At 45.3% G+C, this 26532-nt stretch overlaps 1 protein-coding gene across 1 annotated transcript in view; it reads left to right on the forward strand.

Moving 5' to 3' along the window:
- The window catches only part of MTUS2 (microtubule associated scaffold protein 2), a 494757-nt gene that overhangs the window by 428339 nt on the left and 39886 nt on the right, over positions 1-26532 (forward strand). Inside the window, exons 8-9 of the mRNA XM_030202400.1 lie at positions 2417-2631; positions 13262-13367. Coding sequence (XP_030058260.1) covers positions 2417-2631; positions 13262-13367 — 321 coding nt within the window. The remainder of the gene's footprint in view (positions 1-2416; positions 2632-13261; positions 13368-26532) is intronic.

Consider the following 26532-nt stretch of genomic DNA (forward strand, 5'->3'; position numbering starts at 1 on the left):
CCTACAGACTCTGTGTGGTTCCTGGTTTCCCTGCTGCTTTGCTGCCTGCCGGTAAGACTCTGCGTGATTCATGGACTATTCTCCTGCTTCTGCTTAGTGCTTCTGCTCCAGTCCAGCTGCTCCAGTCCAGCCTGTGCCCGTCTGTCTGTGGTCTGCCTTGCCTCCTGTTTGGGTGATTTGCCTGCCGCTGCTGCTCTTCGGCAGTGGCCCAAGGGCTCACTTTTCCTCACCAGCGTGACATCAAGTCCAGCATCCTGTCTCTAAGAGGGACCAATCTGGGTCACAGGTATCTGGCAGCATCACAGGGAGTACATAAGTATTGCCATACTGGGACAGACTGAAGGTCCACCAAACCCAGCATCTTGTTTCCAACAGTGGCCAATCCAGGTCACAAGTACCTGGCAAGATCCCAAAAAAGTACATTACATTTTATGCTGCTTATCCTAAAATAAGCAGTGGATTTTCCCCAAGTCCATTTTAATAACGGTTTATGGACTTTTCCTTTAGGAAACCATCCAATCCTTTTTTAAACCCCACTAACCTAACTGCTTTTACTACATTCTCTGGCAACAAATTCCAGAGTTTAATTACAGATTGAGTCGTAGAAACATTTTCTCTGATTCGTTTTAAATTTACTACTTCTTAGCTTCATCGGGTGCCCCCTAGTCCTAGTATTTTTGGAAAAAATAAACAATGGATTCAAATCTACCCGTTCCACTCTACTCATTATTTTATAGACCTCTATCATATCTCCCCTCAGTCGTCTTTTCTCCAAGCTGAAGAGCCCTAGCCGCTTTAGCCTTTCCTCATAGGGAAGTCGTCCCATCCCCTTTATCATTTTCGTTGCCCTTCTCTGTACCTTTTCTAATTCCACTATATCTTTTTTGAGATGTAGTGACCAGAATTGACCACAATACTCGAGGTGCGGTAGATCTGTCCTTTGTTCACCCGCAGGGATAAACCAAAGTCTTCCCAGCTTGTAAAGAGTGATGGACTTTTTCTCCAGGAGCTTGTTTAGACACTTAAATCCAGTTAGTCATTATATTATGCTACTGTGTAAATAGCACCTTCTAAAGTATGCATTTATATGAGCAAGGTTGTATTTAGGGGTGTGTAAACACCTGTATTTAAAAGCTACACAAGCCTTCTAAAATTACCTGTATCAACCTGCTCTTCATTATCCACAATTTATTAGCACCTTCAAAATAATCTAATGGATTGTCGAGCTAAGACTTAACCTTTCCTAAATCCATGTTGGTTCTACCCCATTGATCAATGCCTATCCAGATGACCAGTAATTTTGTTTTACAGAATAGCTTCTACTGTTTTTCCCAGCACTGATGTCTGGCTCTCTGGATCCCTTTAAAAAATTTGTGATACATTAATTACCATGCAGGTGCTTTATACTGATTTTAATGATAAGTTTCAGATTGCTAAAAATAGATTTGGAGTTCCATTAGAAATCTGTGATGTATACCATCTGGTCCTGGTGATGTGTTACTCCTTAGTTTGTTGATTTGCTGTATTACGTCTTTCATGTTCACCATGGTTTACTTCAGTTCCTCTGAATTATCACTATCAAAGAGTGTTTCTGGCATGGCTGTCCCCTGAAATCCTCCTAAGTAAAGAATATAAAACATACACAAAAGTTGCTGCACACTTTTCTTAGCTCATGTTTAGTACATAGGCTCTCTGGATGATCTATGCATTCTTGCCTTTGAGAGCAATAGTGAAATCTATTTATTTGGGTGAAATGATGGTTTCCACCTTCCACTTGGGAGCAAGTACACTCACATGTCAACAATAGAGATAATTTTACCCACGTAGATTGTGGGACTTTCTTCAGGTGGGGGAAGGGGGGAGGCAATACCATGCATGGGTTGTGGATGTTCAAAACTAGGTGAGCTACTTTGCCTTTCAAAAAAAAATTACATCCACAAAAAAAGCAAAATTAAATTTCTACAGGTACATTTGAGATAGGCAGTAATCAAAGCAGGCATGCTCTCATAATTTTGCTTTGATTAGTAGCAGCATAGCCCATGAGCAAACACCAGCCACAGGGTTTGCAAATTCCAGTTAGTTTGATTATTTACCCTTAAAGTCACAAATGGGTCAGTGATCAGAGCAGAGAGACAATAAAATTAGATTTCAGTGAGTCAATGAAAACTACAGAGGAATAAGTGAAAATTGATTTTACACAAAACAAATGGATGTTTCTTTCGTTGAGCGTTTTTAATTGTATTAGAAGTCACTGATCCATGAGCTGACATTTGGATTTTGTGTTGTAATGTCTCAGTGGGCTGACCGCACTCTCTCTTGCATTCATCTTTTAACAGAGATATGGGCTAATTGCTTCTCTGCTTGTTACAGCTTTGTACAACCTTATAAAGTGGGTCATTTTTTTCCCCCTGAACAGCCTTCAATACAACCAGACATGAGAAATTGCAGAAGGAGAAAGAGATCCTGGAGAGAAGATTTGAAGATGAAGTGAGAAAGCTTCAGTATCTACAAAATACCGAACTTCAAGCCCTAGAGAAAAGACTACAGCAGCAGTACAGCGCTGAAGTGGAACGCATGCATGAAGAGCAAAACTTCCAGCTGCTGGAGATCAAGTCTCAGCACCAGGAACAGGTCAGCACCCAATGTCTGGTTGCAGTAATTTATAGGAGTGATGAAAAAGTTACCAGAGTCTATCACTAGATCCCAGTGGCATAGCTAGGTGGGGCCTAAATTTCTTCTGGGCCCACCCTAAATTTCTTCTGGGCCCCAGGTTTTGCTAGTGAGGGTCCCCAACCCCCACCAGCTGAAGCCTTCAGACCAGCGCCGCAGTGTTTCCTGCCCTGCTGTCTCTTCCCCTCATGTCCTGCATGCTCCTTTAAATTTCACTAAAAGGAGCATGCAGGACATGAGGGGAAGAGACAGCAGGGTGGGCAGCCAGCCAAGGTATTTGCAGCGGCGTGACAGAGGGAGGGCAGTGATGCGGCAGGGGGGCAGCGGTGAGGCAGCACACCAAAATGTGCCCCCCCCCCACCTCGGGCTCTGGCCCCCTCCCACAGTAAGGTCTGGCTACGCCCCTGCTAGATCCTGTGGTGCTAGCTCTGTACTCAATATTTACTGTAGTGATATATTGTAGACTATAAAATGTGTGAGCAGAAAAGGCTAATTCACACATACAAGCCAGTATATTCATATGAGATGCCACACTTTCACCAGTGTTTCAAGGAATCGGTCACAAAAACTCAAATATAACATATCCGTTACTCAACTTCAAGTAACAACAACAAAAAAAATTTAAAGACCTTCAGAGGTGGACTAAAGGGTTGGCACTCTGCAGCGGGCTTGCCGCGCACCAATCCAGCACTACCGGAGAAGCCCGGCGTTAGTTCCCAACCCTCATCGCGTGCCATTTCCTGTTCTATGGTAATTTTTTTTTATTTTTGTAGTGCTGGAACTTAACGTGGTAATTGGGCAGTGCCACACGCTGCCTGGTTGGCGCAGGAACCCTTACCTCAATCTCAATGGGTAGCGGTAAGGGCTGCCCACTGAAATGTTTGTCTGATAAGTGGTTCACTTACCGCACTGCCATTTCTTTTCCCCCAAAATGGCCAGCCCACTGTGGTAAAAGGGGACCTCAATGCAAGTCAAAAACTGGTGCTTCCACTAGTGCAGACTCCATTTTACCTCAGCTTAGTTAAAGGACCTCTTGGAGATTCTCATCCCCCAGTCAGGACTCCTCAAAGGGAAAGAACACCATTCACCTTCATAAGGTCATATTGCATTTTTTATATAAGGCAAAAGTATTCACTCAGTTTTCAAAAAACATCCACAGTGCTAACAAAAGCTTCAGTTTTTTTCTTTCAGCTCAGTGGTGTGCTGGAGCCGGCTCACACCGGCTCACAAGAGCCGGTTGTTAAAATGTTTTAGCTTTCTGTGAGCCAGTTGTTCTGGCAGGGCAAGCCGGCTCTCCTCACCTCCTGAGCTACAGGGTCCCAGGCTCCAGCACATATCTGAAGAAGGCAGCCACTCTGGTGGTCCAGTGGATTCTTCGGGGCAGGAAAGATCTTCAGTCTTTCCTGCACGCTGCAGGCGCTGACCCTCCTGCTGCCGGATCGCTGTTTAAAAATGGCCGCTGACACTTCCAGCAGCTGCCTCACGAGACTTACGCTGAAGTCTTGGAGGCCACCCTTGTAAGTCTTGTCAGCCATTTTAAAGAGCGATGCGGTAGCTGGAGAGTCAGCGCCGGCAGCGGGCAGGAAAGACTGGGGATTTTTCCTGCCCCGAAGAATCCACTAGACCACCAGGGTGGCTGCCTTGAGGTTTGTGCTGGGACCCTGCAGCTTGGGGGAGCGGGGAGTAAGTCTGAAATAGGTTGGGTTGGTGAGGTGGGGTGGGGACCGGACCGTGGGGAGGATACTGTTTAAAAAAAAGTTGTATTTTCAAACATGCCGGCTTGTGCAGCATACGGGTGTACACAGAGGAAGTATAATAAGGGAAAACTTTTCATAGGTAGAGTAGTAATTTGTTATAAATCGTAATCAGTGTGTCATTTGGAGGGGCTGGTTATAATACCTGTTATATTGGTGCAGAGAATTTTTTTTTCTCCTGGTAAAGGGATTCTAAAACAGACATCATGTTATGAGAATCAGGTTCTCAGCATTCAGAGTTTCTATTTATTTACTTATGGCATTTTATCCCACATTAAACATGAATTAGATTGGAACCTGGGAGCATTTAAGTTTTTTTTTTTCCTGGAGAGAGTAATGCATTGCCCCCCCCCCCCCCAGGCTCTCTCCCCGGGTATAGCCAGCTCTGCAATTTGGGGGGGGGGGGGGGGGGTGCAGAGGTGGACCGGGGAGAGAGCCTGTTAAAATTTTACCAGCACATCACTGTTTCAGCTTCTATATATCTCCTGTAGTTACATAGTTTTTACCTATCTTAAAAAATGTTCTTGAGCGGAGTTCACTGGTGAAAAATATATGCGACTGTTCACTTTGCAGACTGCAGAATTTTCAAAGTAAGCATAAGCCCATGCTTTCACTTTGAAAATAGTCCTAGGAAAAGTACCCACACACCTTTACCGGGCCAGCTGAATATGAAGCCCAATATTTATGAGCAATTTAAGACAGTTATAATGAGTTTGTCCTTTTGGTTTCAAATAGCTCTACTAGCTTAATCCTCATTTGTAAACATTTATTTTCAGCACCATTGCAGAACAGCTTGTGGAACCAGACACAGCAGAGCTACATTGAGAGGGGACAGAAGGGAGATGTATTATTTCACCAATCACATTGAAACATTTTGACAAGCAGTTAAACAAGCCTATCCCTGCCTCACTTCTCCTAAATCTAACAGTGGTTGATGTGAGCAGCTTGACAAGAAAGGGACAGAAAGCACTAGCAGAGCACCATTTTCTCTCCTGCGTTCAGAGAAAGAAAAGTGCTAGCTTCAGAAATTACTTTGTTTTGCCGTAAATCAGAAACGATAAAAACAAATAGAGAAAGCATTATAAGCTCAGGCAGGGGTCTGATAGAGAAAAAAGCAGTAGCAGCACTTTTTCTCGGGAACACAGAAAACTGACTGTTATTTTAAAAATTTCTCAGTTTCTCTGGGTGTTGATTTAGAGCAGTGGTTCTCAACCTCTCTTCTGCTGTGACACACCTGACAGACAATGTTCATGTATGTGACACAGTGAACATTAAAATTCACAGCTGAACAAAAAACCTAAATATTTCATTGTTGACACTATGTTTAGGCTGAATTTGCCTACCATTCAATCCCATATTTAAAAAACTGGATGCAACACATCAGTCTCAAATTTCTCATTTGTCATACAAAACAAATATATTCAAATTCTGTTGTCACCTCAGTAACAGCAACATAAAATCCCTCCACTGCCAGACACTATTGAAGCAACACCAAACCCTGCAAACAGACTACTCAGAAACTATATAGCAAACAGAAATACAGAAATAGACATAAGTACATAAGTATTGCCACACTGGAACAGACCAAAGGTCCATCAAGCCCAGCATTCAGACTGTCGCGTTCCGCGCGCCTACCTGCTCTCCCGCGGCGGGGAACGGGAGTCAGCGGCCTCCGCGGCGCGGGAGGACGGCTGAAGGGTCCCTGCATGGGGGCCGGCGCTGCCGCGAGACTGGCGGGTCAGGTGGAGGAGGCCGGGATGAGCTTCGCGCCGCCCAAGATGGCGGCGCTGGGAAGCGGGGGCCGACGTCCTCTTCGCTCCGTAGCCAGGGGGCTCGGGAGCTACGCCTACCTGCACCGTATTGGAGGACCAGGGGGTGACTCCGCCTGGGAGATCGGGCAGAGCCAATCCGAGGGGCTCTGCCGACTCCCAGGCCCGGATTGGTGGGATTCTCCCATGGGGGCGGGGTGGCGCGATATTTAAACACGGGAGCTGGCTGACATTGGCGCTTCAGGTTCTGTTCCCGAAGCCTGTGCAGTGGGTCCGTGGAGCATCTTGGTGGACTTATCCAGAGACTGTGCTGATACGTAGATACGGATTGCTAGCCTCCTATGCTAGCCGTTTATCCAGAGACTGTGCTGATACTCAGATACGGATTGCTAGCCTCCTATGCTAGCCGTTTATCCAGAGACTGTGCTGATACTCGGATACGGATTGCTAGCGGCCTATGCTAGCCGCTATCCAGAGACTGTGCTGATACTCAACTACTGATTGCTAGCCTGCCCAGGGAGTTGCCCTGTGCCTGACTGCTGGTTGCTGATTGCCCGTTATTCCCGACTCTAGCCAGGCCAGTCCGGCAACCCCGCGGTTCCAGCAGTCCTGCTGGCCGCCTGCAGCTGGGGGCTCAACCCTTGGTGAACGGCGGCCGCCGCGGGTGAAGATTTGGGGTTGCACGGCTGTCCTCTGAGGTCCTTCGGGGCCTTGCGGGACCTAAGGGCTCACCGACGTTAAAGACAAGACAGGAACCTGAAGCCATGAGCTCGCCTACACAACCTGATCTGCGGGACCTGGCTAAAGTCCTTCAGCAGCAGCAGGAACAGCTGAATGCCCTGTCAGGGGCACTCCAGAACGTGTGCTCTCAGCTTGCTTCGGTCCAGGTACAGAACCAGGCTGCTGCGGTCCAAGGGGCCGCAGCGGCTCCCCGTCCGGGAGGGTCCCTTTCGGGACCTCGGTTCCCTAAGCCTGCACGTTTTGATGGCGTCCCCGGAGGATGCCGGGGTTTCCTTAATCAGTGCAACCTAGCCTTTAGGATGCAACCGGAGGCCTTTTCTTCTGACCAGACTAAAGTGTGCTATGTGATTTCCTTGTGTACGGGACGGGCCCTGGCATGTGCGTCTCCGTTAGTTGAACAACAGGATCCGCTCCTGGATGACTACGCAGAGTTTCAGCGCCGCTTCCACATGGTGTTTGACCTCCCAGGAAGGCCGTCTTCCATGGCGTCCAAGCTGTTGCGAATTCAACAGGGCGAAGGGACCGTGGCGGACTATGCCATTCGATTTAGGACTCTCGCAACTGAGTTGCGTTGGAATCAAGAGTCATTATCTGCCATCTTCCTGGAGGGACTTCAGGAGCGAATCAAGGACGAGCTGGCGGGAAGGGAGGTCCCGGGGCAGCTGGACGCCCTAATCTCGCTCTGTGTCCGCGTGGATACCCGTTTTCAGGAGAGAACGAGAGCTCGAGCAGACCGGTGGAGGTGGTCTCGAGGTGCGTCTCAGACTGGCAAGGGGCTGTCCCCCCGCCGTGGTCCTCGGGAGCCTAAGGAGACGGGTGAGGAACCGATGGTGATCGGTCGCCAACGAGTGTCTCCTCGGGAGAGGAATCAACGCCTGTGGGGCGGACTTTGCCTATATTGCGGTGAGGCCGGACATTTCGTCCGCTTTTGCCCCGCACTGGCGGGAAACGCTACCCCCAAGGCACCCTGAGGGGAGGGGTCTTGGGGCACTCCGCTCCCCTACCGGATCAGCAGGTGACTCTGCCAGTAACGCTGCGGTGGCAAGAGACGATGATTCATACCCGGACTCCGGGGCGGGGGGAAACTTCATTTGTCTGGAACTTCTGCAGCAGATGGGTTGGCCCACATTACCCTATCGGCCTGCGCTGCAAGTAACATCCATTCAAGGTACGGCACTACCTCAGCCTATCACGGAGGTAACCCCCTTTTTGGAACTTCAGGTAGGGGAGGATCACGGTGAGGAGGCCCAGTTTTTGATATTACCCCGTACCATTCATCCGGTGGTGCTGGGATTGCCCTGGCTACGGCGCCATACCCCTGTCATAGACTGCACCCTGGGGACGATCCGATCATGGGGTGACGCCTGCATGGAAACCTGTTTGAAGGGCTGGAAATCCAGTTGTCCCGCAGTGGTAGCCACCCCCAGAACTGTGCCAGTTTGTCACGCTACACTGCCGGTGGAATACCGGGATTTTGCGGATGTATTTAGTCCCGTGGAAGCTGATGTCCTACCGCCCCATCGATCTTTTGATTGTGCTATTAAGTTGATGGCTGACGCCATGCCGCCCCGGGGCCGTCTTTATACACTATCCCGAGAGGAATCTAAAGTAATGCAAGCCTATATTCGGGAGAACCTCCAGAAGGGGTTCATTCGTCCCTCTACGTCCCCTGCTGGGGCCGGATTCTTTTTTGTAACCAAGAAGGATGGCTCGTTGAGACCATGCGTGGATTATCGGGGTCTAAATGCCATCACCGTAAAGGATCGATACCCCCTGCCTCTCATTCCAGAACTGTTTGACCGATTGCAGGGAGCTTAGATCTTCACCAAGTTGGATCTTCGTGGGGCCTACAACTTGGTCCGCATCCGGGAGGGGGACGAGTGGAAAACTGCCTTTAATACTCATGAGGGACATTTTGAATATCTAGTAATGCCCTTTGGCTTATGCAACGCTCCCGCAGTGTTTCAAAGATTCATCAACTTCGCGCTTGAGGACTTGTTGTATTCCACAGTGATTGTCTACCTGGATGACATCTTGATCTTCTCCAAGGACCCCAGGGAACATGTGATCCACGTTCGTTCGGTGCTGCAGCGCCTACGGCAATTCCGCTTGTTTGCCAAACTTAGCAAGTGCTCGTTTCACCAGCAATCCTTGCCTTTCCTGGGACATATTCTGCTACCAGGGGGGTTGCAGATGGATCCCGATAAACTCCGCGCTATCCGGGAATGGCCACAACCTCAGGGACTGAGAGCGCTACAGCGGTTCTTGGGGTTTGCGAATTACTATCGACAGTTTATTCCTTATTATTCGCAATTGACAGCGCCGCTGACAGCACTCACCAGGAAACACGCGGACGTCCGGAACTGGCCACCGGAGGCACAGGCCGCCTTCAGTCAATTAAAGAACGCGTTTGAATCTGCCTTTATCTTGTTGGCCCCGGACCCTAACAAACCATTTGTCGTGGAAGTGGATGCTTCCGCATTGGGGGCAGGGGCCGTCCTCTCTCAAGTTAACGCCAAGGGCCGGCGCCAACCTTGCTTCTTCTTCTCCCGCAAGTTCTCCCCTGTGGAACGTAATTACACGGTGGGGGACAGAGAACTTCTAGCCCTGAAGTTAGCCCTGCAAGAATGGAGACATTTGCTGGAGGGAGCGGAGCACCGGTTTACAGTGATTACTGACCACAAGAATCTTTTGTATCTCTAAGAAGCCCGACGGCTAAATCCTCGACAGGCCCGTTGGTCATTATATTTTGCTAGATTTCATTTTCAACTCGTGTTTTGGGCTGCGGCTCAAAATACTCCTGCAGATTCCCTCTCTAGAGCTTTTGACGCTCCGGAGGAGATTGAAGAGCTTCATCCCATGCTAGATCCTAACTGCATCAGTGCAGCCCCGGGGGGGCGGTCGCCCCGGTGAAGAAGCTAGTGCCTCCTCAGGATCAGGGGAAGGTAATGCAGTGGGGACATTCCTCCGTATGGGCCGGACATTTTGGGTTCCAAAAGACCCTTCGTCTGATTTCTCGACAGTATCAGTGGCCTCAGATGAGGCGAGATATTCTCCAGTTAGTCTAGACCTCAGGTGTTCAAACTAGTCCTCGGGACACACCTAGCCAGTCAAAGTTTTGAGTTTACTTGCCCGCCCCCCCCCCCCCAAATGGCCATGCGGCAAGTGCTTTACTTGCCACACATTCATTTCCTGCAGGAGAGGAGACTTCCCTTTTACCTGCTGCGCTAAAAGGGGGCCTTGGGGTATGTGACAAACACCAATGCCAACGCCAGCACAGGCTCCCTTTTGCCAAAGGTTGGTAAAAGGGGCCCTAAATTAGTCACCTTATTTTCTTACTCCTCTTACTCTCATACCTATCCTTTATGTTCCACCTTTGCTTATACCCTACGCTGTCTATTAAAACATTCTAGTATGTATTGTGTTGACATTGTAAGTAGAATATTATGCCATACTTTGTATTGTTATTTGAATATTTTTACTGCTGTAATTGTCTATTCCTTATGTTTGATTTATTCTTACTGCACACCGCCTGGAGTGAATTCCTTCAAAAAGGTGGCAAATCAAACATATAAATGGCAAGAGGCGTACTCACTCGCAAATGCGCAGTAGAGACCCTCTCTGTCCCGCCCCCGTCGCCACCGCTCCCCCCCACCAGGGTTGCCACTACCGCTCCCCCCACCCACCCGGAGTCGCCGCCGCCACCCACCCTCCACCCGGCCCGGGTACCTGGCTTCACTATTCAAACCACCGGAACGCAGCACACAGCTCATCTGAGCTGCCGTTGGCCTTCCTTACCTGCCTGTGTCCCGCCCTCGCCGACGTTACGTCACACGAGGGCAGAACACACGCAGAGAAGAAGGAAGGCCGACGGCAGCTCAGATGAGCTGTGTGCTGCGTTCCGGCGGTTTGAATAGTGAAGCCAGGTACCCGGCCCGGGGGGGGGGGGGGGCGGCGACTCCGGGGGGGGGGCCTTTCAACCCCCCCCCCCTTTCTTTACTAGCCCGTTTTTACGGGCTCAACAGCTAGTAAATCATAATAAATAAACAACTTACAAAATTGTAAATAGGATTCTACCAGTCTCAACTCCAAAGGAAGGGAGTTCCAATGTTGCAATGAACAATAAACAAAACCAGAATTGTGAAAGGACTTATAATTCACATGCTTTACAGAGGAAAACTAGAAATACTTTTGCTACTTTATTTTGTTCTTTATCCATAGGGAAGACAATTGCCTGGGGGAACCCTTTTCTTGTTTTGTTACTGTTAAAATGTTTGGGAAAAAAAATGTAAGCTTTCTTTATTTAAAATGCTATTTTACCAGCTCCATTAAGGTCTCCTGTTTGTAAAAGCTTTGCAAATGTTTTTCTTTGCAGTTCAGGGAAGGACTGCAGAAAGTCAGTTATTTTTCACTCTTTTGTTTTTAAAAGAAATTCTCATTATTTATTTAGAAAATGGATTGGCAGGGAATTATTGGAAAAGCTTGATATAGCAACAGTCTATTGACCCCTTCTGAGACAGCTGTGGCAAACATGGTGGTCACATGACCAGGTTTAGACCAGTCACAGTAATCTCCCTTTCTTTCCAGAGATCCATCAAAATATATCCTAGGTAAACAGTCGACTGGTCCATTAACAAGCATTATATTATACTTTTTAGAGATAGAGATATGGACCCTGAAAATTCAACAGCATAAATTGTCAATGATTTATTAATAAGAATCAAGTTACAATACATGAACATCTCATGAGAGCCATATTGACTTGAAATTGTTTTTGTGCAGTACCATTGTGAGAGCAACCAATCAATTGTACATTGTCAGTCTGGGAACCACAGAAAGAAGAGTGACCAAAATGATAAAAGGGATGGAACTCCTCTTGTATGAGGAAAGGCTGAAGAGGTTAGGGCTCTTTAGCTTGGAAAAGATGCAGCTGAGGGAAGATATGATTGAGGTCTACAAAATCCTGAGTGGTGTAGAACGAGTAGATCAATTTTTTACTCGTTCCAAAAGTACAAAGACTAGGGGACACTCAATGAAGTTACATGGAAATACTTTAAAAAAAAAATAGGAGGAAATATTTTTTTACTCAATGAATATTTACGCTCCGGAACTCTTTACTGGAGGCCATGGTAACAGCCTTTCGCGTATCTGGGTTTCAAAAAGGTTTGGACAAGTTCCTGGAGGAAAAGCCTGTAGTCTGTTATTGAGATGGACATGGGGGAAGCAACTGCTTGCCCCAGGATTGGTAGCATGGAATGTTTCCACGATTTGGGTTTCTGCCAGGTACTTGTGACCTGGCTTGGCCGCTTTTGGAAACAGGATACTAGGCTAGATGAACCATTGTTCTGACCCAATATGGCTTACTCTTACTGCTCGCTATAACAGAAGTACCGCCAGGCTACCGCAGCAGCCTGGCGGTACTTCACACCCCTACCACGTGCCGTCATTTCTGTCATTACAAAAATGTATTTTTGTAGCTCCAGACTGTACCCAGTGGTAATTGGACAGTGCCGCGCACTGCCCAGTTATCACTGGGTTAGCGCGGCGGTAAGGGCTCCCCCCCCCCAAATGACCACACAGCAAGTGCTTTACTTGCTGCACAGCCATTTCCTGCAGGAAAGTGAGACCTTCCCTTTTACCAGCTGAGGTAAAAGGGGACCTTGGCGCGCGTGTAAAACATGCGCCAGTCCCCTTTTGTCGCAGCTTGGTAAAAGGGGCCCCTTAACCTATCAAGTGCTGACTCCATCTCTGGAATGACCACAAAATGGCTGGTTTTCACTTAGGTGCTAATCGTCAATTTTTAGTGGCAATAACCAGATCTTGCTGAAAATTAGCATCAGTTAAATGCCGCTGAAAATGAGCAGATAGGGGAAAGAGATGGGATTACATTGGATTACATCTTTTTAAATGATTTGCTGGGAGTTCCTGCTTTTTATTTGATTGAAGTTGATCTTTTTCATTGGTTTTTATGATTTGGATCTGAATGTTTTTTTTATTATGTATTTGCAGTTACTACTGCCCCTGACGCAGCCTGCAATTCTGTCGGGCGTTTAATGTTGAAACGTCTGGGAGCTTTTAATTGACTAATAAAGACAGTGTTTTCCACGAGGTCTGCCTTTTGTTGTTCTCTTCTACTTTTACATAGGCAAACCTAAATGTCTGTTTTGCTACCTGTTTTTTCAGGGTCTCTAAATGAGTCTGTATCATTTGCACTTGTTATGATGCTTGAAAATAAAATGCCTGAAATCCTCTGGTCAGAAATCACTAACTCCCAAGTCCCTGTATCTATATGTGCTTCTTACACAAAGTGTGCTGTTATTTGGACAGGTTGAAGGCCTCACCATAGCCCATGAAGCTGTTGTTCTGCAGATGGAGAACTGCCATACTGTTGCCATTGCTGTGCTAGAAGATGAACATAACAACAAAATTCAAGGTAACCAGTCCAACTCGTATTAATCCTGAACATGACATGCTCATCTTTAGGACAATCATACTTTTCATTTTCTCCTCCCCACCCCTACTGCCTGAAACAAACTCCAATTTGCACCTGATTTACAGGCTGTATGCATGCCCCTCCTTTGTATAACATGGATAAAAGTAGCCATGAATCTGCATGGGTACTTCTACCCACAAACATAGGGATGATCAGAAGCAAACGCCGGCACTAGAGGCTGTTAGCGAGATACTAGCGCCGGCGTTTGCTACAGCCCCTTGATCACAGTCCCCGAACGTGTGAAACAATGCACTCGAGGGCTCTGAACGCAGCTAGCATGCAAATGCATGCAAAACAGGGCTAATAATATTCATCCCCAATGATCAGCAACCAGCGTGCCAAAGATTGGGTTGCTGGCCGTGGCAAACCCTACGCCAGTTTCAAGCTGGCGTTGGGGTTTTCAGACCATTGGGGAGGAATGATGAGCCCTGTCCAGCATGCATTTGCATGCTAGCAGGCCCCCATTCCCCCCAACAAAGCAAACCCAAAGACTTCCCCCAGTGATGGGGCTGGAGGTCCGGCGGACCTCTGGTCCCTCCGACAATCCCTCCCAGGTTCAGGGAGGGCTGGAGATCTGGTGGGTCTCCAGCTCTCCCTAACTCCTCTCAGAATTTCAAGAAAAGTCCCTGGTGGCCCAATGGGTGACCAACCCCTCCCCCACCCCCCAGCGACAGGGGGGGTTGGAGGTCCGCTGGACCTCCGGTCCCCCCGACACAGTTCAGGGAGGGCTGGAGATCCGGTGGATCTCCAGCCCCCCTAACCCCCCCAGCATTGACAAGGGTCCCTTGTAGTCCAGTGTCAATCCCCCACCCACCCCCCTACTTTGGGTTGGAGGAGGGAGGTAACCTGCCTCTCTCCTCTTCCTTCAATGCTGCAAAATGGGAGTTTGGGGGGCTGGAAACCCACCGGATCTCCAGCCCTCCCTGAACCTGGGGAGGGAGGACGGGGACCGGAGGTCCGCCAGACCTCCAGCCCCCATTTTGCCTTCCTTGGGGTAGGGGTAGTTGTGATCTGGTGGTCCCATGGACCTCCAGCCCCTGTGTTTGACAGGTTTGGGCTTTTGACAGCCCAGACCTGTCTAACAAGTGTGGAAGGATTGTGCTGAGCGCATGCTCGGGCACAGTTCTCCCGCACTTCTACCCCATGATCAGAGAGAATTGCGTGCTTAAATTTGCATGCAATTATCTCTGATCATAGGTCTAATAACGCCCCGCGCTGTTCCAGCGCTATTTTTACAGCGCTGTTTGGAACAGCGTGGGGCTTTTTATCATCTAAGCTAAAGAGAGAGGGCAATTTTCAACTGAGGATTTTACCTAATATCCATTTAGCTACCCAGGTCAAATCATCTGTATATTGCTCTCTAAAATTATCATAATTTTTATCTTTCAGTCCTAGAAACCACAAAATCATCCTTATGAGTACTGTTTAAACTGTAAGTGGAGGTGTACATCTGAAATATTATAATCCCTGCAGAGCATACAAAATTTTTAAAAACTAGCATCACAGAGGATCTAAATTTCTGTGGTGCCTGTGGTCTTGGTTCAAAATCAGTTAGGTCAGTGGTTCTCAAACCTGGTCCTGGAGGCACCCCAGCCAGTCAGGTTTTCAGGATATCCACAATGAATATTTTTGACAGAGATTTGCATGCAGTGGAAGCAGTGCAACAAATCTCTCTCAAATATTCATTGTGGATATCCCAAAAATCTGACTGACCGGGGTGCCTCCAGAACCAAGTTTGGGAACCACTGAGCTAGGTAATTTCCCTCCAAGTGAATGCTGCTAAACGTTTAAATGCTGCTCAGAATATATCAGATTGGAAGATTTGGAGTAACCATCAGGACCTGCAGTAATGTCATTAGTAATTGGCTAGGTTGGGCTTGCTACATGAACCTCTTGTGCACACAGGGGCCCCTTTACTAAGCCACATAGGCACCTATGCGCGCCCAATGCGCGTCAATTTTGAGTTACCACCTGGCTACTGCGTGGCCCTTGTGGTAATTTCATTTTTGACGCGTGTCCGCTAGGTGCGCTGGAAAATAGTTTTATTTTCTGGCGCACGGGTGGTAATCGTCATTCTACACGCATAGACCATTACCGCGTGAGACCTTACCGCTAGGTTAATGGCTGGGGGTAAGGTCTCAGACCCAAAAAGGACTTGTGGCAATTTTCATTTTGCCGCACGTCAATTTTCGGCAAAAATTTTAAAAGGCATTTTTTACAGGTGCGCTGAAAAATGATTCTGCGCGCGCCCAAAACACATATCTACACTACCACAGGTCATTTTTCAGTACGCCTTTGCAAAAGGGCCCCCCACAGTTGACAAGGGCACAGAAAGGTGCTAGTAGAAATATTTTTAAAATAATTACGCCAAGGCTACCCGGCGGTAATCGAACAGCATCATGCGCTGCCCGGTTAGCGCAGGAGCCCTTACCTCCACCTCAATGTGTGACGGTAAGTACTTCTCCCATCCTCCCCCCCCCCCCCCCCCCAAAAAAAAAAATGGCTGTGCGGCAAGTAAGAACTGTAAAGGAATACCCTAGAAAGTTCTTAGGGGCCTTTTTACCTGCTGCAGTAAAAGGGGCCCTGGCGAGTGGGAAAAACGGCCGCCACCGCTAGTGCAGGGCCCCTAAGAACTTTCTAGGGTATTCCCTTACAATCAGAGAAATAAAAATATAATGCACTCATTTTTTCACTTTTTCATTTTTATTGACTTTTTTCAGTATTGAGAAAACTTCTATGTAACAGAAACAGGACTATGGGTTGAAATTGGCTGATGCCAAATAAAGGATCCCTAGATCGTGGTGTACAAATTCACAGCTAGTGAATCATGAGTGTTTAATGTGGGATCCTGTCAGAGGATTTGTGCAGGTTGTGATTCCTAAGAGAATTTTGCAGGATTTGTATGACTTTGTACCTGAGTTTTAGAGTTTAATAGAAAAGAAAGGTTAACCAAAACAAAGATTTACGGGTAATATCTTTCTATTGGACTAACTTAATAGATTTTTTTAACTAACATTTGGAAATGAAATTCCCTTCCATAAGTCAGAACAGAAAGAGCAAAAGATGACATTATGTTTTGAGCTGAGGAAGGGGTCTTAGCTCCCAAAGTGAGTCAAGAAGGGTCTGATTCAGTAAATGGTGCTTAAATTGAGGTGCAAGGAAAAATCCCCGCTAGCCTCCTGATTCTATATATCACGCCTATATTTCACGGAAATCCTAGCGTATTCTATAACAATGGCGTAACTTAATTGGCTTAACAAGCTAATTGGCATTGTTAACAGCACTTAACAAACAATATAGTAACATAGTGGATGTCTTCAGATAATGACGTAAACAGTCCATCCAGTCTGCCCAACAAGATAAAATCATTACATATTGCATATATACCTGTTCTTGATTTATTCTTCCCAATTTTAGGGCATAGACCGTAGAAGTCTGCCCAGCACTGGCCTTGATCTAAAGTTTCTGAAGTTGTTGTCAAAGCCCCCGAAAAGCTCCACTGCGGCCCATCCAAATCTAATTCAGCCTCCATCAGTGCACAGACCGTAGAAGTCAGCCCAGCACTGGCTTTCCTACCTAATCTCCCCTAATCTTCTTTGGATCCAGTCCTTTTAACCAGGATTCCTTTGTGTTTGTCCCATGCATTTTTGAATTCCATTACTATTTTCATCTCCACCACCTCCCGTGGGAGGGCATTCCAGGCATCCACCACCCCTCTCAGTGAAAAAATACTTCAATAATGAGCACTAATTGGCAATAATCAGAATTTACATGCACAACTCGTTAAGCGTATTCTGTAACACACTGTGCCTAAATTCTAATGTGTGTAGGCAAAAAAGGGGCATGGTTGTAGGTGGGGAAATGGGCATTTCATGGACATTCCAAAATTTACGTACACTGTTATAGAATATGGTTCTCTGCATCTAAATCTGTGTGCCGGAATTTACACCACATTTTCATTGGTGTAAATGGAGGTGCGTATTTTTAGGTGCTTTGATACAAACTAAGTGTATTCTAGGCTTAAATCTAGGCACCGCTTATGGAATACACTTAGGTGGAAATAATTTCTGCACAAATTTTTTAGGCGCTATATATAGAATCTGGCTTTAAGTGCTATTCTATAAAGGGCCTGAGTGCCCTTTATCGATTGCTCTTAGAGCGGATTTCCATTCCCAACTTTGGGCGTGAGGAAACACTAACTGAAACTTGTTGAAGTAGAGGAATAGCCTAATGATAGTGCAGTGGCCTGAAAACCAGGTTCAATATCCACTGCAGCTCCTTGTGACTCTGGGCAAGTCACTTAATCCTCCATTGCCCCGGGTACAAAGTAAGTACCTGTATATAATATGTAAACCGCTTTGATTGTAACTACACAAAGGTGGTATATCAAGTCCCATCTCCTTTCCCTTTAAATCCCGGCACACAAGTTGGGGACATAACCCTGGTATTCTATAACAGTGCATTTAAATATATGGATCGCCCCTGACCTGCCCATGCCCCTCCCATGGCCATACCCCCTTTGGGGTTGAACGCGAGATATCATAGCATTACAGAATGTAGACAGATGCACATATAAATCTAAATTAATAGCAATTAAATGCCAATTAACTCCAATTAACGCTAGTAATTGGTTATTAGCACTCAATTGACTAATTAGTTTACTCATGCATCTGGATCTGCGCCCAACCCAGGGGAGAAATGTATTAAGTTGGCCCAATAAAAAAGTAGAGTTAAAGACAAGCCCCCCTGTATGCAAGTACCAAGTTATGAACAACTTATGGGGGGGGGGGGGTGCACCACTTGTGGGGCGGTTTCTTAGCAGAAAGTTGGTTTGCCATTGCTTTCTCCATTCATCTTTACCTCCGGCTAAAACCAAGGTACTCACTTACCGACCAAAAGTGGATAGATGGCTGAATTGGCCAGAGACCCACCTGCCTGGCAGAAATCCAAGCCAGTGTATCACCTTATTTTTTTACTTTTAGTTGTTAGCTGTTTTCTCTGTACATTCAAGTGAACTAACACAGCAGCTTCATTATTTTATCCTTTCAGCAACGGAGACTCTGCAATCAATTTTTTAGTATTCCCAAAGTGCTGTGGCTGTTTATTTTGCCAGTCTATCTTTAGAGTGTTCTGCTGCTCTTTTTTCTGTTTATTTTGCCAGTCTATTACTATGAGATTTCTGTAGCTCCTTACATAGTGATATAGTAGATGATGGCAGATAAAGACCTGAATGTTTCATCCGTTCTGCCCAACACTCAGTATCAATTCACGGTTAAGCCAACAGTGAATGTGGTAGAAAATACTTGATCCTGATAGACAGGTTCGGGGAGCACACTTGAGACAGCAGTGTCTCATGCAATATTATCTTAATGCAGCATGTCTCACTCTGGCTACTGCTTGGAAATTTGAGGCTGTTCCACCTGTTTACAAATGGATTACAGAGATTTGGTCCACAATTGTGGAACACACTGCCAAAAGCAGTAAAAACCACACTCGACCACATGAATTTCCGGAAAGCGCTAAAAACAGAACTGTTCAGAAGGGCATACCTCACCAGCCCAACATAAAAAAACCTGGACATTTGTGACACAATGTAACCAAAGATCATAACGGACATATCCTAACTCTTCCTTTCCCTCATTAAGTTCTCCCCAGTTGTCTTTACCATACATGTATCTCACTGTACCATAATATCACCTTGATATTACTCGTAACTTGTATTTGTTCATACCGAAATCAGTTAACGCCGAGTACGGTACCATGTAAGCCACATTGAGCCTGCAAAGAGGTGGGAAAATGTGGGATACAAATGCAACAAATAAAATAAATAAAATAAGTGATATAGAGAAGATCATGGTACAGCATAAGACTCTGGCTAAATGGAAGCGCATATGGGAACACTTTCTTACTCATTGCTCATAGAATTTGTTTGTGGACATTCATTGCTTCATTTTTATTTATTTATTTTAAATGTACTTTTAATGCGTACATATCCATCAAATAGAATAGAACGTGTTCATGAAAATGGGAAAAAAATAAGCAAGAATATAAGATAAAATATCCCAAGAAACCCAACTAGTCCACATCTAAGGGAGTTGATTACCAAACTAAAGAAATTGGATCAAAGAAAATAGTCAGTATTAAACTAACATTCACAGCGCTTACATTTACATGGTGCATAATCTATCCCAGAACATTACTTCTCTTGACCCTTTAAAAATTGTTCCAACTGTAAGGAATAAAAAAAAAAATAATAATCAGATCCATGATATGACATAAGACTTTTACACGGGTTTTTAAGAAAGAAAGTAGCCCAAGAGCCAACACCCTTGGCTTCAACGCCAAAAAAGCTTTACGCCTAAGTTGTACAGACTGAGAGACATCAGGAAAAATACAAATCCTGGATCTGCTTCATTTGTTTTATTTCACAGTCTGGTGGAGAAGGGAAGGGTTGGAGTGTGAGGTATAGGTTTGGGATTTATATATACCTTTCAAAAAAATTAGAGATTCCTTTATGTTGGAGAAGCAATTCGTTACATAGTGTATATTTTGCCTCTTATGTTTGATGTATATTGCCTTTTGTTTGTGAGGTTGACTTGAGCTTCTAATAAGAAGACCTCTTAAAGTTTTTAATAAAATATTTGAGATCTTTCTGGGCTATTTCTGGGACATAGACCGTAGAAGTCTGCCCAGCACTGTCCTTACATTCCAACTACTGAAATTGCCGTCAAAGCCCTCTCCAGCTCATCCTAAACTGCCTTGCCATATACAGCTCACAGACTGGAGAAATCTGCCCGGCACTGTTTTTAATTCTTCATAGCCAGAGTCACCATCTAAGCACCACTCGACAAATATTAGACCATTCTTCTCTTTTGCAGATCCCTCTTCTTTTTTTTTTTTTAATTACATTTGTACTCCGCGCTTTCCCACTCGTGGCAGGCTCAATGCGGCTTACATATTGTATACAGGTACTTATTTGTACCTGGGGCAATGAAGGGTTAAGTGACTTGCCCAGAGTCACAAGGAGCTGCCTGTGCCTGAAGTGGGAATTGAACTCAGGGGTGTCCACTCTATTGCAAATCTTGGTGTCAATCACAAAAAGGCAGGCTTTACCTTCTAACCCAGGCATGTCCAACCTACTGCCCACGGGCCAGAATCCGGCACACCAAGTGCTTTTATCTGGCCATCGGAATCTTGGTAATTCTGTGGTGCTTACAGCAGGATTCCTGCTTCCTCACCATTACTCAGCTCTAAGCCATGTGGTACCAGAAGTTCGGATCAGTCTTGCAGTTTCTTGCGAGACTTCAAACCGTAAGGCGAACCAAAACTTCTGTCACCACGCACCTCAAGCTTGCAGAGAGCTGTGTCACGGTGGGGAAGCAGGAATCCCGCTGCTTCTTCTGCAGCTGAATCTAGGTGAGGGGAAAGAGACTGGGTGAAGACTTGGGGGGGGGGGGGGGGTTGCATGAGAGAGAGAGCGTAGTACCGGAAGATTGGAGGGTGGCCAATCTAATGCCGATTTTTTAAAAAGGTTCCAGGGGAGATCCTGGACATTATAGACCGGTGAGTCTGATGTCGGTGCCGGGGAAAATGGTAAAGGCTATTATCAAAACAAAATTATAGAGCACATCCAAGGACATGGATTACTGAGACCAAGTCAGTACGGCTTTTGTGTGGGGAAATCTTGCCTGACCAATTTACTTCAGTTCTTTAAAGGAGTAAACAAACATGTGGACAAAGGGGAGCCGGTTGATATTGTGTATCTGGATTTTCAAAAGGCGTTTGACAAGATACCTCATGAAAGGCTACAGAGGAAATTGGAGGGTCATGGGATAGGAGGAAATGTCCTATTGTGGATTAAAAACTGGTTGAAGGATAGGAAACAGAGAGTGGGGTTAAATGGGCAGTATTCACAATGGAGAAGGGTAGTTAGTGGGGTTCCTCAGGGGTCTGTGCTAGGACCGCTGCTTTTTAATATATTTATAAATGATTTAGAGATGGGAGTAACTAGCAAGGTAATTAAATTTGCTGATGACACAAAGTTATTCAAAGTCGTTAACTCGCGACAGGATTGTGAAAAATTACAAGAGGACCTTACGAGACTGGGAGGCTGGGCGGCTAAATGGCAGATGACGTTTAATGTGAGCAAGTGCAAGGTGATGCATGTGGGAAAAAAGAACCCGAATTATAGCTACGTCATGCAAGGTTCCACGTTAGGAGTTACGGACCAAGAAAGGGATCTGGGTGTCGTCATCGATAACATAGTAACATAGTAACATAGTAGATGACGGCAGAAAAAGACCTGCACGGTCCGTCCAGTCTGCCCAAGATAAACTCATGTGTATACCTTACCTTGATTTGTACCTGTCTTTCTCAGGGCACAGACCGTATAAGTCTGCCCAGCAGTTTTTCCTGCCTCCCAACCACCTGTCCCGCCTTCCATCACCGGCTCTGGCACAGACCATATAAGTCTGCCCTCCCCTATCCTCACCTCCCAACCACCAACCCCTCTTCCCCCCACCTGCTCTGCCACCCAATTGTAGTTAAGCTTCTGAGGATCCATTCCTTCTGCACAGGATTCCTTTATGCATATCCCACGCATGTTTGAATTCCGTTACCGTTTTCATCGCCACCACCTCCCGCGGGAGGGCATTCCAAGCATCCACCACCCTCTCCGTGAAAAAATACTTCCTGACATCTTTCCTGAGTCTGCCCCCCTTCAATCTCATTTCATATCCTCTCGTTCTACCGCCTTCCCATCTCCGGAAAAGATTCGTTTGCGGATTAATACCTTTCAAATATTTGAACGTCTGTATCATATCACCCCTGTTCCTCCTTTCCTCCAGGGTATACATGTTCAGGTCAGCAAGTCTCTCTTCATACGTTTTGGAACGCAAATCCCATACCATCCTCGTAGCTTTTCTTTGCACCGCTTCCATTTTTTTGACATCCTTCGCAAGGTACGGCCTCCAAAACTGAACACAGTACTCCAGGTGGGGCCTCACCAACGTCTTATACAGGGGCATTAAAACCTCCCTTCTTCTGCTGGTCACACCTCTCCCTATACAGCCTAGCAATCTTCTCGCTATGGCCACCGCCTTGTCACACTGTTTTGTTGCCTTCAGGTCCTCGGATACTATCACCCCCTAGATCCCTCTCCCCGTCCGTGCCAATCAGACTCTCCCCGCCTAACACATACGTCTCCCTTGGATTTCTACTCCCTAAGTGCATCACTTTGCATTTCTTCGCATTGAATTTTAATTGCCAAACGTTAGACCATTCTTCTAGCTTCTTCAGATCTTTTTTCATGTTTTCCACTCCCTCTGGGGTGTCCACTCTGTTGCAAATCTTGGTGTCATCCGCAAAAAGGCAAACTTTACCTCGTAACCCTTCGGCAATGTCACTAACACACTGAAACCTTCTGCTCAGTGTGCTGCTGCGGCTAGGAAAGCAAATAGAATGTTGGGTATTATTAGGAAAGGTATGGAAAACAGGTGTGAGGATGTTATAATGCCGTTGTATCGCTCCATGGTGCGACCGCACCTTGAGTATTGTGTTCAATTCTGGTCGCCGCATCTCAAGAAAGATATAGTAGAAATGGAAAAGGTGCAGCGAAGGGCAACTAAAATGATAGCGGGGATGGGACGACTTCCCTATGAAGAAAGACTAAGGAGGCTAGGGCTATTCAGCTTGGAGAAGAGACGGCTGAGGGGAGACATGATAGAGGTGTATAAAATAATGAGTGGAGTGGAACAGGTGGATGTGAAGCATCTGTTCACGCTTTCCAAAAATACTAGGACTAGGGGGCATGCGATGAAACTACAGTGCAGTAAATTTAAAACAAATTGGAGAAAATGTTTCTTCACCCAACGCATAATTAAACTCTGGAATTCGTTGCCAGAGAACGTGGTGAAGGCGGTTAGCTTGGCAGAGTTTAAAAAGGGGTTAGACGGTTTCCTAAAGGACAAGTCCATAAACCACTACTAAATGGACTTGGGAAAAATCCACAATCCCAGGAATAACATGTATAGAATGTACGTTTGGGAAGCTTGCCAGGTGCCCTTGGCCTGGATTGGCCACTGTCGTGGACAGGATGCGGGCTCGATGGACCCTTGGTCTTTTCCCAGTGTGGCATTACTTATGGATGAAGGCTGGGGAGGACAATGCACCTTTGTGTTTTACCACTCTTTCACGAAATGTGGCAAAATGTGATGCTGTTTATTTTGGCCTTCCGAATGTTACAAAATATAAAATGTGGCCCCTAACCCTTCGGCAATGTCGCTCACAAATATATTGAATAGAATCGGCCCCAGCAATGATTCTTGACGCACTCCACTCCTCACCTTTCCTTCCTCCGAGTGAATTCCATTAACCACCACCCTCTGACATCTGTCTATCAACCAGTTTCTAACCCAGTTCACCACTTTAAGCCCTAACTTCAGCCTGTTGATTCAAGAATCTCCTATGAGAAACCGTGTCAAAGGATTTACTGAATCCAAGTAGATTACATCTAGCACATGTTCTTGATCCAGTTCTCTGGTTACCCAATCAAAGAATTCAGTCAGAACCTCTCTGAACGTCCTCAGTATCCTGGGATGGATCACTTCCTGTCCTACGGCTTTGTCCTCCTCCAGTTTTTCAAGTTGTTCATAAAGATACGTAACCGGCCATCTTTCTGTTCATTTTGCCAGTCTACCAACAGTACTGTTCCACAGCTGGTGCTGCTATTGCCAGACATTGTTTTCCTGCTGTCGTTTCCCCTTTAATGGCTGTTGGTGTTTGTATGACTTAAAAGACAAGTTAATGAATCTGCAAAAATAATATGAAATCCATTTAAGAGAGACTGCCTTGAGAATCTGTGACGGACATTCATGTCAGTACTGCTGATGGTGAAAAAATGCCTTTCCTAACCTCTGTGTATTGGCAGACAGTGTTCTTCATTGATTTTTTATTTCTAAAATAAAAGCCACTGTCAATTAGTCAATTGACTACTTTATTTACAATAATAATTAATATTGCTTATATACAGAGTTGCATCTGATAAAGTGAAGACTTGTGCACAAAAGCTTATGCCTCAATAAATCTACTAGACTAAAGGTGTCAGTAGCCTCTGTGACATATTTACCACTACACACAGTACAAACTAACAGTGCTACTCCCTGGAAATGTTATGAATAGAGTTTGCCATTAGATATGTTCCATGGTCACGGTTATTTTGTGCCCCCTAGTGGATTGAATTGGTCTTGCATCAGTTTATTGTTTTGTGATATGAAGTGATAATACAGTTTAGAAGTGAATTCTAAAACTTATGATTAGATGCTTACTGTTTATACTAATTAAAACAACAATACATGTTCAAGCCATGTACATATTTAAATAAACATGTGCTTTTGGGGTGTCTGAAGAGTTCAGTTGCAGTGTGAGCTCATACTGCCCAGTCACATTTCAGCATGTGAATAAAGTGCAGACTGCTAATCATTCTTATCTCTTGTTCCCAATACAAGTAAAAATATCAGAACAAAATCTTTGGACAGGGAGAAAATCAGACTAAGACATAAGAGAATATTATCTAGCCAGGAGCAGGAAAATTGGTATATTTTGATAACAAGACAGTTTCCTTCTGAAGTCATCATCTTTGTTTACTCTGAAAGTCTCTGTAGATTTTTTTAAACCTCACCAAATTGGTTATTATTGCATAATGCCACTGTATGTACTGAACAATGTACAAAGAGGTGAAAGGCTCACATATACACAAACCCCTTGCACATGTAAATGTTTAGAATATTGGCGTATATTGCATAACATTACTTTACGTTATTAAATTACATGGCATTTCTGTCACACATTTGCTGTGAAGTTCCCTGTGGCTTACAAATAAAAAGAAAAAAAAAGACTACATAACAAAAAAACAAGAGTAAAAGTGGCCGAAAAAAAAGTCACATTATGATGCCAGAAACATCCGAAACAGGAAGCACTTTAATGCTTTCCGGAATAGAACAGAGAGATGTGGTAGCGGTGTTAGTCCACTTTTAAAGGTAATCAACAGAAATAAAAGAAAATAAAACATAGAAAAGAAAATAAGATGATACCTTTTTAATTGGACTAACAATACATTTTTTTATTAGCTTTCAAAGGAAACCCTTCTTCATCAGATCAGAAATAAGCAAATGTTGATAAATAACAGTATATATAAGTGAAACATCAAAGCATTCCAGTGACAGTCTCACAGGATTAGGGTGGGGTGGGTTAGGTGAGAGCCAGGTGGATGAGGGACAGGGAGATATGCATGGTGATAAAAGGGTGACAAGGCAGTAGAATTTTATATTTTATAATGGGCTAGAAAACCCAGATCTTTGTTAAGTCCTGTCTGATGGGTGTCAAAATATTTAATCATTCTGACTTTATAAGTCTTACATTCCTGGATTGTCTTAGTTTCCTTTTAGTATTCTGACCATAAATCATTGATACAGTGTTCTGGTTTTATAAAGTGCTGCCCCACAGGGGTGACATCCTGGTTGGCACTGCCATTTTTCATATGATGTCTATGTAAATTAAATCTCTTCTTTAACATCTGGCTTGTTTCTCCTATATAGCATCCTTCTGTAAAGCCTTAATATCCTGAAGTATAACCTCTGCACACCAGCGCACACCTGAAGCCTCTTTATTTTCTGAAATTTTGTTTATTGAATAAATATAGATAGTTTACTCACAGTCAGATGTTCAGAAGTATTGCCCTAAGGTAACAGAGACTCCATAATTCTGAGAGCTGTATCAGTGGTTAGAGATAGAAATCTGAAGAATGGCAGCTTTATTGCAGAGATGGGAAGATAGTTAAACAGGTGCAAGTACTTCAGAGCTTGGTGGCTGGAATGTGGTATATATCATTCAGTGTAGAAAGTGTGAGGAAGGCCATTTCAACCATGAAAGCACTGAATTCCAGAGCAGGGCATAAGATAGATTGGCTACAGGTTGGACTCCTGACGAAGCTATGGTGAAACAGAGGCTCTCTGTAGGGCAAACCTGAACGAGTGAGCCACATTTGAGATAAGTGCCCTTATAATCACAGTTTGCATGTCATGCTAAATGAATTAAGTTATAAAAGTTA

Source organism: Microcaecilia unicolor, chromosome 4 (assembly GCF_901765095.1).
Source record: "Microcaecilia unicolor chromosome 4, aMicUni1.1, whole genome shotgun sequence".
Taxonomy (NCBI): domain Eukaryota; kingdom Metazoa; phylum Chordata; class Amphibia; order Gymnophiona; family Siphonopidae; genus Microcaecilia; species Microcaecilia unicolor.